This window comes from Ictalurus furcatus, chromosome 28 (genome assembly GCF_023375685.1).
Source record: "Ictalurus furcatus strain D&B chromosome 28, Billie_1.0, whole genome shotgun sequence".
Classification (NCBI taxonomy): domain Eukaryota; kingdom Metazoa; phylum Chordata; class Actinopteri; order Siluriformes; family Ictaluridae; genus Ictalurus; species Ictalurus furcatus.
This window is the reverse complement of record NC_071282.1, coordinates 9,440,764-9,454,597: the sequence shown is the minus strand read 5'-3', so window position 1 is coordinate 9,454,597 and position 13,834 is coordinate 9,440,764. Positions and strand designations below refer to the sequence as shown.

The window sequence follows — 13,834 nt, the reverse complement described above, 5'->3', positions numbered from 1 at the left end:
AATATCTACAGTAGAAAAAAGAAAACCTTCCAGCATGATTTTATATACAATATGCTGTCTTAGGTATTATTATTTTTTAAATATTAAGCTTGTCTTAAATGTTTATTTTATATTTATTTACAGCCCCCAGATTTAAGGAGTGAGTTAGGGGCTTGGAGTGACTTAGGGGATTGAAATAAAAGAACACTGGAGCTTACCTGTAGAGCTTGTATGAATACACTCAAGTGTCAGACACAATCACAAATGGTGGCAGCAGTGAAGGGTCTGCAACAGATAAAAGCACTGTGAGTGTGGAGTGCCGTTGCTACATGTTCCAGATCTTCATCCAAGCTTAGCATGAAAGAGACGAGCCATTTGAAAGAGAAGCTGTGAAACAAGAACAAAGGTGGCATTCACTACAATGTCAGTTTTGTCTGTTGCAAGAGGATGTGCGTAGAGGCATTTGAATGCATTGCCTTCAAGGATCTAGGTGGCCCAAAAAGGAGTGGGCATTGCATCTTGTAATGCTGCTTCAAGGTAAATATGTGGACAGCATATGTGGCCATGGACTTTGATGAGGCTTTGTTCCTATGAAATCAGTAAAGAAACTAACAGGCAGCACTTCAGAGAAAACAATGTACTTGAGGGCAAAATGCCAACAGAGTTCTTAACAAGATTGAAGGTCCTATATGAGAAATGGATAACTATAAGCAAGAAAACTAAAGAGGACTAGACAGTATTCTAAAATGGTGAATCCAAAGCTGAAGGCTTAGATTTTTGAATGCAGCCCATCATCCGTGAAACAAGCACTGGAAAATGGTGGAAGCATATATGGTAATGAGACAAGTAAAAGATGAATTACAGCTTGTCAGAGATAGACCCAGATCCAGCTTTGTGACTGGTAAGTTTGGGAGAGGGGTTGACATTGGTCCAAAATAGCAGGGTACTTGTACCACTGCACAAGGATGTTGAGTTAAAGAAAACTTTAAAGGGAAAAAACGCACACAACAACTTTAAGAAAGAAACACAACTGAAATGCAACAGTTGTACCCATATAGGTCACAAGTAGCGTGAATACCCTAAGCTAAACAAAAGAAATCAGCTGAGCCGTAAAAATGACTTACCTATAGCAAAGAAGCCCAAAAGAAAGCAATCAGAAAGGGACAAAAGACAAGAGAAAGTTATGGCAGTAGAATAGTGGAGCAGTTAAAACACCTGTTAGCAATGAAACATTGTGTTACATAGCAACATAACCTCAGAAAAAAAGATGAACCATTTAAAATTCATTATTTACTAAATGAAAGTGGTCTAAGGGGTAGTGGTGGCTTGGCGGTTAAGTCTCTGGGTAACTGATCAGAAGGTTGAGGGTTCAAGCCCCAGCACTGCAAGGCTCTGGGTTAATGATTTGAAGGTCGGGGGTTCAGGCCCCCACTGTTGGGCCCTTGAGCAAGGCCCTTAACCCTCTCTGCTCCAGCTGTATCATGGCTGACCCTGTGCTCTGACCCCAACTTCCTGGCATGCTGGGGTATGCGAAGAAAAGAATTTCACTGTGCTGTAATGTATATGTGACAAATAAAGATTCATTATACATTATATATGTAGGAGAGGGGCGAGTTATTCTTAAGGAAGATAAATTGTACGGAGTCAAGGAGGTGAGCGAGTACTTAATGGTTCCTAAATCTCTCAGAAAGAAAGCACTAAAACTGGGACACTCAGTACTATGGGCAACTAGGACAAAACAAAACAATTGATAGAATAGCAGTCAGTATCTAGATGGGGTGGAATTTTGTAAATCATGTCCAGAGTGCCAGTTAAAAGCCCCAGGACAGAAATCTGACCCTTTAATAACGTCAGTCAATCAATCATGAGGTGCCATTTTCAAGAGTTGCCATGGCTATAGTAGATCCCCTGCCAAAAGTCATTTGGGAAACTATTATATTTTGATAATCTGTGACTACATAACTCGCTATATGTTACCTTTGAAAAATATGCCAGATAATAAATGCCCTAATACAAGTGACTTCTAGAGCAGGCATACTGAGTAAAGTACTGACAGATCCAGGCACTAATTTTATAACACAGCAGATAAAAGAGGTGTTCACACTGTTAGGAGCATTAAAACCCCCATACCATACCATACTACCCCCAAACTGGCGTGAAGGTGGAGTGTTTGATTAAAACACACAAGAACATGCTGGGCAAGTACATGATGGAGACCATAGCTGACTGGGATACCTGGCTCCCATATGTTTTTTTTCATACAGTGAAGCCCCACAAGCTTCAATTGGATTTTTTTCCATATTATCTGCACAGAAGACAGTTATACTTCCTCTCTACTTCCTCATAGAGGCTTTGGAAGGGGACAACACAGAGGAAGGTCTGAATGTCCTGGCCTATGTTCTCAAGAATGAGAATATGGCCTAACAGCAAGAGAAAAGTTGGACAGAGAAATGAGGAGCAGCTACATATGAACTGAGTCTGCCAGACAGAAAGAAGAAGAAGAAGATTTTTCAGTTAAACTTCCACATCAACATGCTGAGACCATGGTGAGAAAAAGCTGAGAGTTGGGCATGTGCCATTGAGGAAGATACTGCACCAACAGATCATCTGAGCCAACAACAACAGATGTAGGTAAAGAGCTGAATTACAACAAATCTGTTCAGAGAGGAATCAGGAAGACTGAACATCACAGAACACCACATCTGTCTTACAAAAGCAGGATCTATTCAACAGACAAACTGCAGGGTACCAGCGAGATAGATTCCTGAGAGATGGAGGAAATGTTGGAGCTGGAGGAGATTGAACTGTCCAAAAGTATCCCAGTGGTATTGGTTCCAAAAAAAAAAGTATGGAGGACTACAGTTTTGTGTGGACATTTAAAAATTCAGCACAGTATCGGATTTTGACCCTTGCCTGATGCAGAGAGCTGACCAACTGATAGAGAGGCTGGGTAAAGGTTTTAGCATTACGTATGTGTAAAAGATACTGGCAGATACCATTGTGTCAAGCAGCAAAGGAGCTGAATGCTTTCTGTGTGCCCAGTGAGTGGCCTATACCATGTTAAAGTTATGTAGATTGAGTTAAATGGAGCTACTGCAAAACATTTCAAAGACCACAAGTCGATGAGGTGGAGGCCATCAGAGGAATACCAGCACCAATCCTTGAGGAAGGTGAAATTCTTTCTTGGGCTAGGCAAATGGTAACGGGGGTTTATCTCCAACCTTTTCAGCCATGCACTGCTACTCACTGATCTGACCAAAAGGGACAAACCCCCAAAGATCAAGTGGACACAGGAGAGTGAAGCAGCCTTCCAAGACTTCCACGCTTGTGCTCAGAGCCAGTTCATCAGAGCCCATATTTTTTATTAAAAATTTTTTTGTTGAACTGACAGATGCATCAGATAGTGAAACCGGAGCAGTGTTACTGCAGGGTGAGGGTGTTGACCTGAGGCCAGTGCAGTGTATTTAGCCAGAAATTGTTTCCAATAAAGACTGGACACTCTATGGTGGAGAAAGGGGCCCTTGTACAAGGAGAGATATTGTTAATTAAAACTGGAAAAATGTATTTACTGGTACATTTTATAAGGTACTTACCTTATTTCCTAGACTGTAGTTGAAACTAGGATAGTTAAGTGGCTGCTGGAGCTTAGCCAATGGGTAGCTGTTGGGCTAATGGAGTCGGTTTGAACTGAGAATAATTTTTCTTCTTTACCCTAGACTGTAAATAGTATTTGTTTGTTTGTTTGTTTGTTTGTTTTTGTCTGTTGGTCACACAGGACTTGTGCAGTCTATATGTAGTGAATCCACTCTCTGAATCCATTCAAACATCACACTCCATCACAGTCAGTAAAGAAAGTAACATACTGCATAATAGACCACTTTTCAGACAAAACATTAATGCTTGCTGTCAAGTATTACCTACAAAAACAGAAGTGTGGCAGTCAAAGTGGGCAGAAGAACTGTAGCAGGCTCTCCAAGATGTTTAGAAAAACTTACCAGTCAATGATCTCATAAAACTGCACAAACCTGGGACTAATGTGTACTGTGTACCTAAGACTACTGATGCGGATGGTTGTCACACCAAATATTTCTTTAATTTAGTGCTGTCTACTGCTCTTTTTAGTATTTTTTTTAATGTTGAAAATGTTTACTTTCATTATTTTTGAAGGCATTTATGCTTTACAGCATTTCCTAAGACTTTTACACAGTATCCAATTATATATTTGTCTGGCCATCTGTTTGCATTAAAATTGGAAAATATCCAATTATATGTGTAGGCCTATAAATACCATCGTTTACAATGTTGATAAGCCATGCCTCTCATACTTCTCTCATATTTTTCTATTTATTATCTGCTTCATACATGGGCTCATAACTGTCTGTTGATACTCACTCAGTAAATCATGGTCCAGCCCCTGTGCTGCAGTAGCCCTTACTGCACCAAAGCCATGAAGGACAGATTATATTAAAGGTCAGAAATGCACTGGCTTGAGTAGACTTTCAAACCAAGATATTTTAATTCCCTGATTAATGGAGTGAGAACCTCTCACACAGTATTTCTCACCACTACAGACAATCTCAATCTCCATTCCAACACATCACACTCCAAACTGCATTGCAGTCCTTAGTTAGGGCAGTAAACTACAGAAAACTTACCATCCAAACCAGCACATACTCATCCTGTCAGTCACACAAATCACCCAGTAGAATGTTAACTTTTTATTTAGGCAGCAATGATTACTAGAAAAGCTGTAGTACTGCAAGTACATTGTCAAGTATACTTAGTTTACTTTTGATATACTAGTATGTCTAAATATACACCTTCATTTTAATCTATGCAATGCACTCAGAATATGTTTATTCAACAGATCTATTCAGTCTGCCTTTACTTAAATTCATATTTATTATTATTTTATTTTACTATACGGCACTTTGGTTGACACTCATGCTGTTAAAATAAGAGTGATCTGAGATGACTCGTGACACAAACAGAACCAATTACTTTTTTATTTCAAGTTTTGTTGTGCAGAGAGTGCGTAAGTGCTCTTCTCTGTTTTGATGATGATGACATTTTAGGAGTTGGGTATCTGATTACAAACTGCAGTGGTAAAGTATTCAGCTTGTCTTTGAGAAATTTTGCTATACAGAGGCCAGCAATCCACTGTGAGTTCAAAAAAATGTTTAATCACCCGCCCCAAAACAAAACAAGTGTACTTTCAAATTTATATACTGTTTATGCCTAGTGTATTAATAATACTTATGTATTCTTTAATGTGAATATAGTGTAATGTTATGTAATGCAGAGGTAACATATGCACACTATTACAGAGTACTATGCTACAAATCACAGTTTAGTCTGCACCAAGAAAAGAACTACACTATTACAAAAAAAAGGCTCTAAAGATATCAGAAAATGTTCTTTGTCTGTACGAATAGCAGAATTCCTTTTGTTGCAATAAATATTTTCAAATAGTTCTTGAATGAATCCTATTGAATGAATACTATCCTAACAATTATTGCTAAATGTGTGTCAAATGTTAATATTTTCTACTATATATAGTGCTGAAAACTACTGACTTTGCTGATCTGAAATCAGTATCTTACTTGCATGTATTTTTATGCACAAGTGAAAATGGAGAAAATTACTTTTAAAGATTTAATTCAAATACCACTGAAAGGTGCCCCACCTGTTTATACATTTACAACCAAATCTACTAAAACAAAATGACTATAAGTTTACAACAGGAAATGAGTTATCACTTAGCTTATTAACATCATCGACATCAGTCTCTGTCTCATCACCAAAGTCATTTAAACACTTTTGGCATTTAAACATGAGCCTCATCATTGCCTGTTCACTCGAATGATGTCTGTCTGAGCTATAGAGAGTGTGTAAGTGCTCTTCTCTGTTTTGATGATGATGACATTTTAGGAGTTGGGTATCTGATTACAAACTGTATTGATTGTGTCTTGTGTCTATTTTCACTACAGCACATAACTATCCAACTGCAATCTTAGCACGGCATTCAATGTGTGAGAAAAGCACAATTAGGTTTTAGACACCTTTGGGCAGACTGGCTATTTTACTGCTGCATTTTTTTTTTTTACATGTGTTGTTTACTTATTTCTTGTATTTCTTCTACACAAATTATGACTTGTGAAATTTGATGGTTACATGCATACGTTTTTAACCAAGACCACTAAGCTAGTAGGGGCCTGTTATACTGTATGACCTTATTGATACAATGAACTGGCAAACTGGAACACAAAACAGCTTTGATGAGGACAACAATGTAAAATACCTTAAGTCTGAAGCTTTATCATGGACCTGTTTTAACTTTAATTAACAGGAACACAAACAACAAAAAGTCCTACTAACAACCAATTTCATGGATATGTCACTTCGACTGGAGGCTTGTGGCAAATTTGTTGGAGATGGAGGAGATGAACAACCTCTGAGTGGAATCACCTAGTCATTATTATGAATTTACCATAGCGCCATCATAACATGAACGCACTATGGATGTGTATACACACATACACAACAACACAAAATTCTTATTCACAGGACCATCTGTGATCTTTTTTTAGCACTCAGTGATTTTTTTTAACCTAGGCACTGTGACAGTATTGTTGCACTGCACAGCCCTGTGACTGATTCTAAGTTTGAGTTTGAGGAAAGTATCCATGTCTCCATTACCAGAATGCAGACGGGATGTTGACACTACAGGAGTTTCAAGAGGGCTCCAAGGCAGATCCTTCCATTGTACAGGCGCTGTCACTCTATGATGGACTTGTGTAGCCAGACTTCAACATGGCACAGTAAGTATCCATCTCTCTCCATCTATTCACTGTTTACTGGGACAATGATACAGTTATGAGACAAAATTCTGAATTCTTTTAGAAACACAAGCCTTTAAACAACATTGCTATGAACTCAGTTTTTTGCTGTACACTGCAGTGGTGCAGCGGGTAGCGCTGCTGCATCACAGTTCCAGGGTCACTGAGTCTGCCATGAACTTATTGTTATTGTCTGTGTGGAGTTTTGCATGTTCTCCCAGTGTCTGTTTGGGTTTCCTCTGAGTTCTCTGCTTTCCTCTGACCGCATAAAAATATACTGGTAGGTGGATTGGCTGCTCTAAATTGCCCCAGGTGTGAATGTGTGTGTGAAAGTGTGTTTGCATGGTGCCCTCTGATGGACTGGCAACCCACATTTTTTACAACAAAAACAGCAATTGTGCAAACACAATTAAACTAAAAAGTTATGCTTGTGAAGAACAGAATGACAACCCTAAGAACTATTTCGCAGTTGAAACTGTATTATATTATATTATGCAGCCATTTTAATAGAAACACCTGTATACCAGCTCATTCATGTAACCAACCAATCATGTGGCAGCACCGCAATGCATTAAAACATGCAGATATAGGTCAGGAGCTTCAGTTAATGCTCACATCAAATATCAGAATGAGGGAAAAAATTGATCTCAGTGACGTTTCACCCTGTCGTGGTTGTTGGTGCCTGACAGACTGGTTCGAGTATTTCAGAAACTCTTGAGTATTTTAACAACAACAAAAAAAATCCAGTGGACTGCAGCTCACCAGGCAATATTTTTCCAGTCTTCAGATGTACAGATTCCATCATTGAGATCACATGTTTTTCTCCACTCTGATATTTGATGTGACCATTAACTGAAGCTCTTGACCTGTATATGCATGATTTTACCTATAGTGCTGCTGCCACATGTTTGGCTGGTGAGAGTATATATATATATATATATATATATATATATATATATATATATATATATATATATATATATATATATTAGCAATTTGGTGCTTACAGTGATGCTTGAAAGTTTAGAATTTTCTATATTTCTGCATAAATTTGACCAAAAACATCATCAGATTTTCACACAAGTCCTAAACGTAGATGAAGAGAACCCAATTAAACAAATGTGACAAAAATATTATATATGGTAATTTATTTATTGAGGAAAATAATCGAATACATATCTGTGAGTGGCAAAAGTATGTGAACCTTTGCTTTCAGTATCTGGTGTGACCCCCTTGTGCAGCAATAACTGCAACTAAACATTTCTGGTAACTGTTGATCAGTATTGCACATCGGCTTGGAGGAATTTTAGCCCATTCCTCAGTACAGAACAGCTTGAACTCTGGGATGTTGGTGGGTTACCTCAATGAACTGCTTGCTTCAGGTCCTTCCACAACATTTATATTGGATTAAGGTCAGGACTTTGTCTTGGCCACTCCAAAACATTAACTTTCTTCTTTAAACATTATTTGGTAGAACGACTTGTGTGTTTAGGGTTGTTGTCTTGCTGCATGCCCCACTTTCTCTTGAGATTCAGTTCATGGACAGATTCATTGTTCCATCAATTCATTGTTTCATCAATGATGGCAAGCCATCCTGGCCCAGATGCATCAAAACAGGCCCAAACCATGATACTACCACCACCACATTTCACAGATTGTGAAAGGTTCTTATGCTGGAATGCAGTGTTTTCCTTTCTCCAAACAAAGCCCTTCTCATTGAAACCAAAAATTTTATTTTGGTCTCATCTATCCACAAAATATTTTTCCATTGTCCATGTGACCTTTAGTAAACTGCAGCTGGGCAGTAATGTTCTTTTTGGAGAGCAGTGCCTTTCTCCTTGCAACTCTGCCATGCACACCATTGTTTTTCAGTGTTCTCCTGATGGTGGACTCATGAACTTTAACATTAGCCAATGTGAGAGAGGCCTTTAGTTGCTTAGAAGTAACCCTGACTCCTCTGTGACCTTGTGGACTATACACGTCTTGCTCTTGGAGTGATCTTCGTTGATAGATCACTGTATACACTTCCATTTGTATACAGTCTGTCTGACTGTGGATTGGTGGAGTCCAAAGTCTTTAGAGATGGGTTTGTAACCTTTTCCAGCCTGATGAGCATCAACAACTCTTTTGATGAGGTCCTCAGAAATCTCCTTTGTTCATGTCATGATACAAATCCACAAATGTGTTGTGAAGATCAGTATTTGATAGATCCCTGTTCTTTAAATAAAACAGGGCGCTTACTCACACTCACTCATCCCATTGATTGAAAACACCTGACTCTTATTTCACCTTCTAATTAACTGCTAATCCTAGAGGTTCACATACTTTTGCCACTCACAGATATCTAATATTGGATAATTTCCTCAATAAATAAACGACCACGTATAATATAATATTTTTGTCTCATTTGTTTAACTGGGTTCTCTTTATCATTTTTTAGGACTTGTGTGAAAATCTGATGCTGCTTTAGGTCATATTTATGCAGATATATCGAACATTCTAATGGGTTCACAAACTTTCAAGCACCACTGCAAAATAGATTTTTCTTGTTCAATGACATTTTGTCTGATCGCAGGCCACCTCGACAATCCATTTTTGCCATCCTGCTTGCTCTGTGAGAGAAGCTGATGTGTTCCTTGCTTTCCCACACTTGCTTGGACCATGTACTGCATTGGCGCATTGTGGGGGATGCTTGTGGATACGTCTCAGCTGTCAATTATTCATCTGCATAGTCAAAGAAAAACACAGGTCAAGACAACATTACAGTGCCATCTTCTGCAGAATTATTCTCCAGATTCTTGTGAATATGATGACTTAAGTAATTTCCTTTAAAGGAGAGAGAAGCACCCATGCATGAGCAGTGCACATATAAAAATCAGTATATTACTGAATACCAGTAGACCCGTCCATTTTATTTTGTTTGGTGGAGCAAGATGAAGACATTCAGACACATCAAACTCATGAGGGGCCTCCAAACAGGACAACATGTTCCACTTTCCATATGAGTATATAATAAATGAATAAAACTTTAAACTGTGTTATTGAATTGTAGATTATGGACAATGACATGAAAGGCTGTGATTCACTGGACCTGATAGGCCAGTCTTTTTGAAGATAAAGTGAAAATGTAATATACTTGGTTTCATGTATACAGACATGCATCCAGTATTTAATTACCTATTTATGTCATTGTTTTAAACTGTTCTGATCACATGTGTGGTGTAAATTACTGCTGCAACCTGTGCTGCTCTTGTGATGCTTCTCTGATCATATTGGGGCGTGTGACTTGCATTAAACTCTGATATGGTGATGTATTGCTTCTCTAGCTAAATATAGAATATTATAGACCTGCTAAGGTGTTAAGCCTTGGCTCATATGTCTCAAAAGGAACTGTTCCACAATTTTCAGATTACTGATTTCTCTTAATATGGTGCATTTTGAAAAATTCTGTTTATTTTAACTCAGATACTATTTTCCATTTCAATCCACTTTACTTGCTTAACAGAAATTTGTGACAAAAAGAGTCTAATCTAGCAAGCTACCTTTGTTAGCTAAGAAAATGATTGGTTAATTGGCTAATTTTAGAGTAACGCTAGATAAAACAGTGTTTACATCACGTCCATATTAAGTCATTTTACATTATGGAGAAGGCACACCAATATGGCAGCCAGAAGCTTCACATCTCTCTGTACAAAATGACATCATGAGCTATTATGGTCATATTATAATATGTTTATCTATGGTACTAACAAATCTGAAATCAAAAAAGTACTTTGTTCAACAGGACAGTCGTATTTGAATATGAAGCACCTTGTACAGGATGAAATTGTAAAGTATGTATTCATTCCCTGTTTGTCTACACAAACTGCTGACTTTTCTGTTAATGCGGCAGGAAACAGTTCAAGTTTCATTATTTACATGTATTGACACTCGAACCATACATTTTACACCCTGTAGTCTTTGACATGGGAAAAACATATTTAAGAACATTAAGAACTATATTATTTTAAGTATTGAAGGTACATTTCCATCATTTGTACCTTGGGGGGAAATTGTAAGAATTACATCAAGGGCAGCTTTTTAAGCATAAATCTTTTTTTAAAAAGTATAAATGACCCATCTTGGTCTCCTTAGAGAAGTGGTTAGGAGTGCTGCATGTTCCTTTCAAGAACTCAGCACTGTATTGCTAACACAGTCAATATTGTGAATACACTCACATCATAACGTATGTAATGACGTGTTACTGGAGTTCATAAATAAATCAAAATGGTTTTAAAACAGAACTCTGGGTCTTTTACAGAGGGAGTTAAATTGAGAATAATAAAACTTTTCCCCCTGATTAGCAAGCTATGTTGAAACGTGATATAGTTAGCAGTAAGGCTGAGTGATATGATGTTATAACATTAATATTGTTTTAAACTATGCCACTATGCAGTTTCCAAAGAATCACGTGTATGGTTTTTGTTAACAACTTTTCAACACTGACTACGTTTACATGGACAGCAGTAATCTAATTATTGACCTTATTCTGAATAAGACAATATTGTGATTAAGGTGTATACCTGAGTCGTTTTTAGATTACTCCTTTCATGTACCTGTTTTACATGTTATAGAACAGAGATCGATTAACGGCACACGTCATTACATCACCGTGCCACGCCGTCCGACGTTCCCTCCAGAATTTCACGTATCAACATACAGTTAGTCTTCATTATGGTACCGTATACAGTTTTGGGTGTTTCATTTTTAATTTTACGAAAGCTTCAAGTGCAGTTAATTATTTGTCATGCTGTACGTGCAAATAGACGACTGCTTGAAGCCGTGGGCTGCGTCCCAAACCGCGTACTTACCTATTGCATAGTAGCCAAAATACATGTATATCTCCTACTATATAGTAGGTAAGTACGCAGTTTCAGACGCAGCCGTGCTCTCTTGTTTGCCCTCAAACAGTTGAGCACTGCCGTGTGTGTGTGTGTGTGTCCTGTCGCAAAATGCGGTGAAAACTCCCACACGATGTTAATAGTGTTATTAAGGTGCGTACATGTCTATAATGCACTTCCATAATGCGACTAAATAAGGAATACTCCACATGTCTTAATTTGATTTGTGTTTACTTCGAGTATGACTATAGTCGGATTAAGGTCATCAATAATCGCTGTTTACATGCTAGTTTCTTAATCAGAGTATTGTCTTAATCGGATTAATATCGGATTATTGTTGTCCATGTAAACATACTGACTGACAGACTCTGGGTTAGACGTACACGTGTCAGGAGACACAGAGCAAAACGGAATGCAATTCAGCTACAGAATTCACTCACAGTGTGTCTGAAATTAGCTTAAGAATAATAATGCTAAAATAAATCTGTTTTATTAAATATGATCATGTCAGAACAAGTTACTGGTGTGGAGGGCATTAATGCAGCTGATGTGCCTTTTGATTACTATGTAAGTGTGCTTTACTGTATGTGTTATAAGGCAATCGAAGTAGGGGGCCATTACTACCTCAAGGTTGACTATTTCATTATTCCTTATATACCACAGCAATTTGCTGACAAAACAAACCAACAACAAAAAAAAACCACACAGATTGTCATGTTGCGAAGAAACTAGAAAGTCTTCTATGCTGAAGAGTGGAAAACTTACTGACAGTTGCCAAGCACTGACACCTGAGACTCTTTGCATGAATGTTACATAAACCTCCTTATAGAAGGTATTACCATATTAATGATTATACAGTTGTTAAATAACACACTTTATAAATCTGCTTAAATTGGGCTTAGACTATGTCAAGTGTTAAATGTTATAATTTTATTGTGGCAGTTGTATACAGTGTTTTACTATCAGAAAAGTTTTAGTTGTGCTGTCTGTTTTATCTTTGTACCAATGTTATTGTGAAGAGGATTTAATTGTTTCCCCAGCAGGGGGTTCACACCCCTCCCCTTTCCCATCGCCCACCAGCACCTAACACATAGTCACTATACACACAGAAACCCAACAGTGTCCTCACTAATCTTATAATAAATAATTAATTTGTTTATACTGGTTGAAAATGCCCAATAAGTCAGTTTGTACTGTGAGAAAGGGTTAATCAAGACCTTTTGACCAGTCAGAATTAAGAATTCAACAGTGCTATGGTACAGCTGTTTTTTTTTTACAGAATAAGCTACTTCATATAAAAGTGTGTTTCCTGTATCTGGAAAATTGCAGATCACAAAAGTCATATTATTCACAATACTGGCAGTTCAATAATAGCTTGATTCTGTGGTAATCCATGACAGCACTGCCTATAAATCTCTGAGCACACACATGGCACTAATTTGCCCAAAGTTTAGTACATCGAACAGAATTTGCAATTAGTCCCACTTCCCACTTTTTGCATGATCCTCCCACAAATGCATATGGTTGAGGAGGACAATTATAATTATGCCTAAAAATAGGTTCACACAGCTAAGTTCATCTGGCCCTGTGTTGTTACTCACATTAATGAAACATTGGATGTTAATTTTCCTCTTAACAGTTATTTTAATTCCATGTTGCTCTTGGTTAAATACTCTCCATTTATAAATGAAAACAAAATCAATTCCTCCTTTTTTTCAATGTAACACCATTTCGTTCCTGGCATTTAAGCAGAACTATGTTTTGTGATACATACTGTGTATCATGAAACAATATTTTTGCTCCTAGTTATAGATGCTAACTCCTAGTTAGCATATATACCTATATAAGTTAACAGTTTGCAAACTGTGACATTCTGCAGTTTTGTTTCACAATACTGTGCTGAAGATTGTAAGGCTCTTTAGCATAGTAAAGTGAGAGTAACACTTCCAAAATACCATTCGCTCCGTGTGTCACATGGATAATTAAATCAAACATGATTTCTCACTGCCTCTCTTAAGCTGGTGTAATGAGGATTGGAAGTGTGGCTGTTCCATACACTGTTGCCAAATTTAATTGGTAATTATGGATTTTGATCACATGTTCTGATGTAACGGACAGAGAGGATTAATACTAGTG

The 13,834-nt window shown here is 37.7% G+C and overlaps 1 protein-coding gene across 3 annotated transcripts in view; it reads left to right on the top strand.

Annotated features, from left to right (window-relative positions):
- Positions 1 to 13,240, top strand: part of ncs1a (neuronal calcium sensor 1a) — a 61,131-nt gene extending 47,891 nt beyond the window's left edge. The window contains exons 7-8 of one of the 3 annotated variants that reach the window (XR_008385028.1): positions 124 to 516; positions 6,682 to 6,748. Coding sequence is in view for 2 of the 3 variants with exons in the window: in XM_053617977.1 (XP_053473952.1) it covers positions 6,682 to 6,780 (99 nt within the window). In the remaining variant the exon portion in view is untranslated. The other 2 variants (XM_053617977.1, XM_053617978.1) reach the window with 2 other exon arrangements.
- The last annotated feature ends 594 nt before the right edge of the window (positions 13,241 to 13,834 follow it).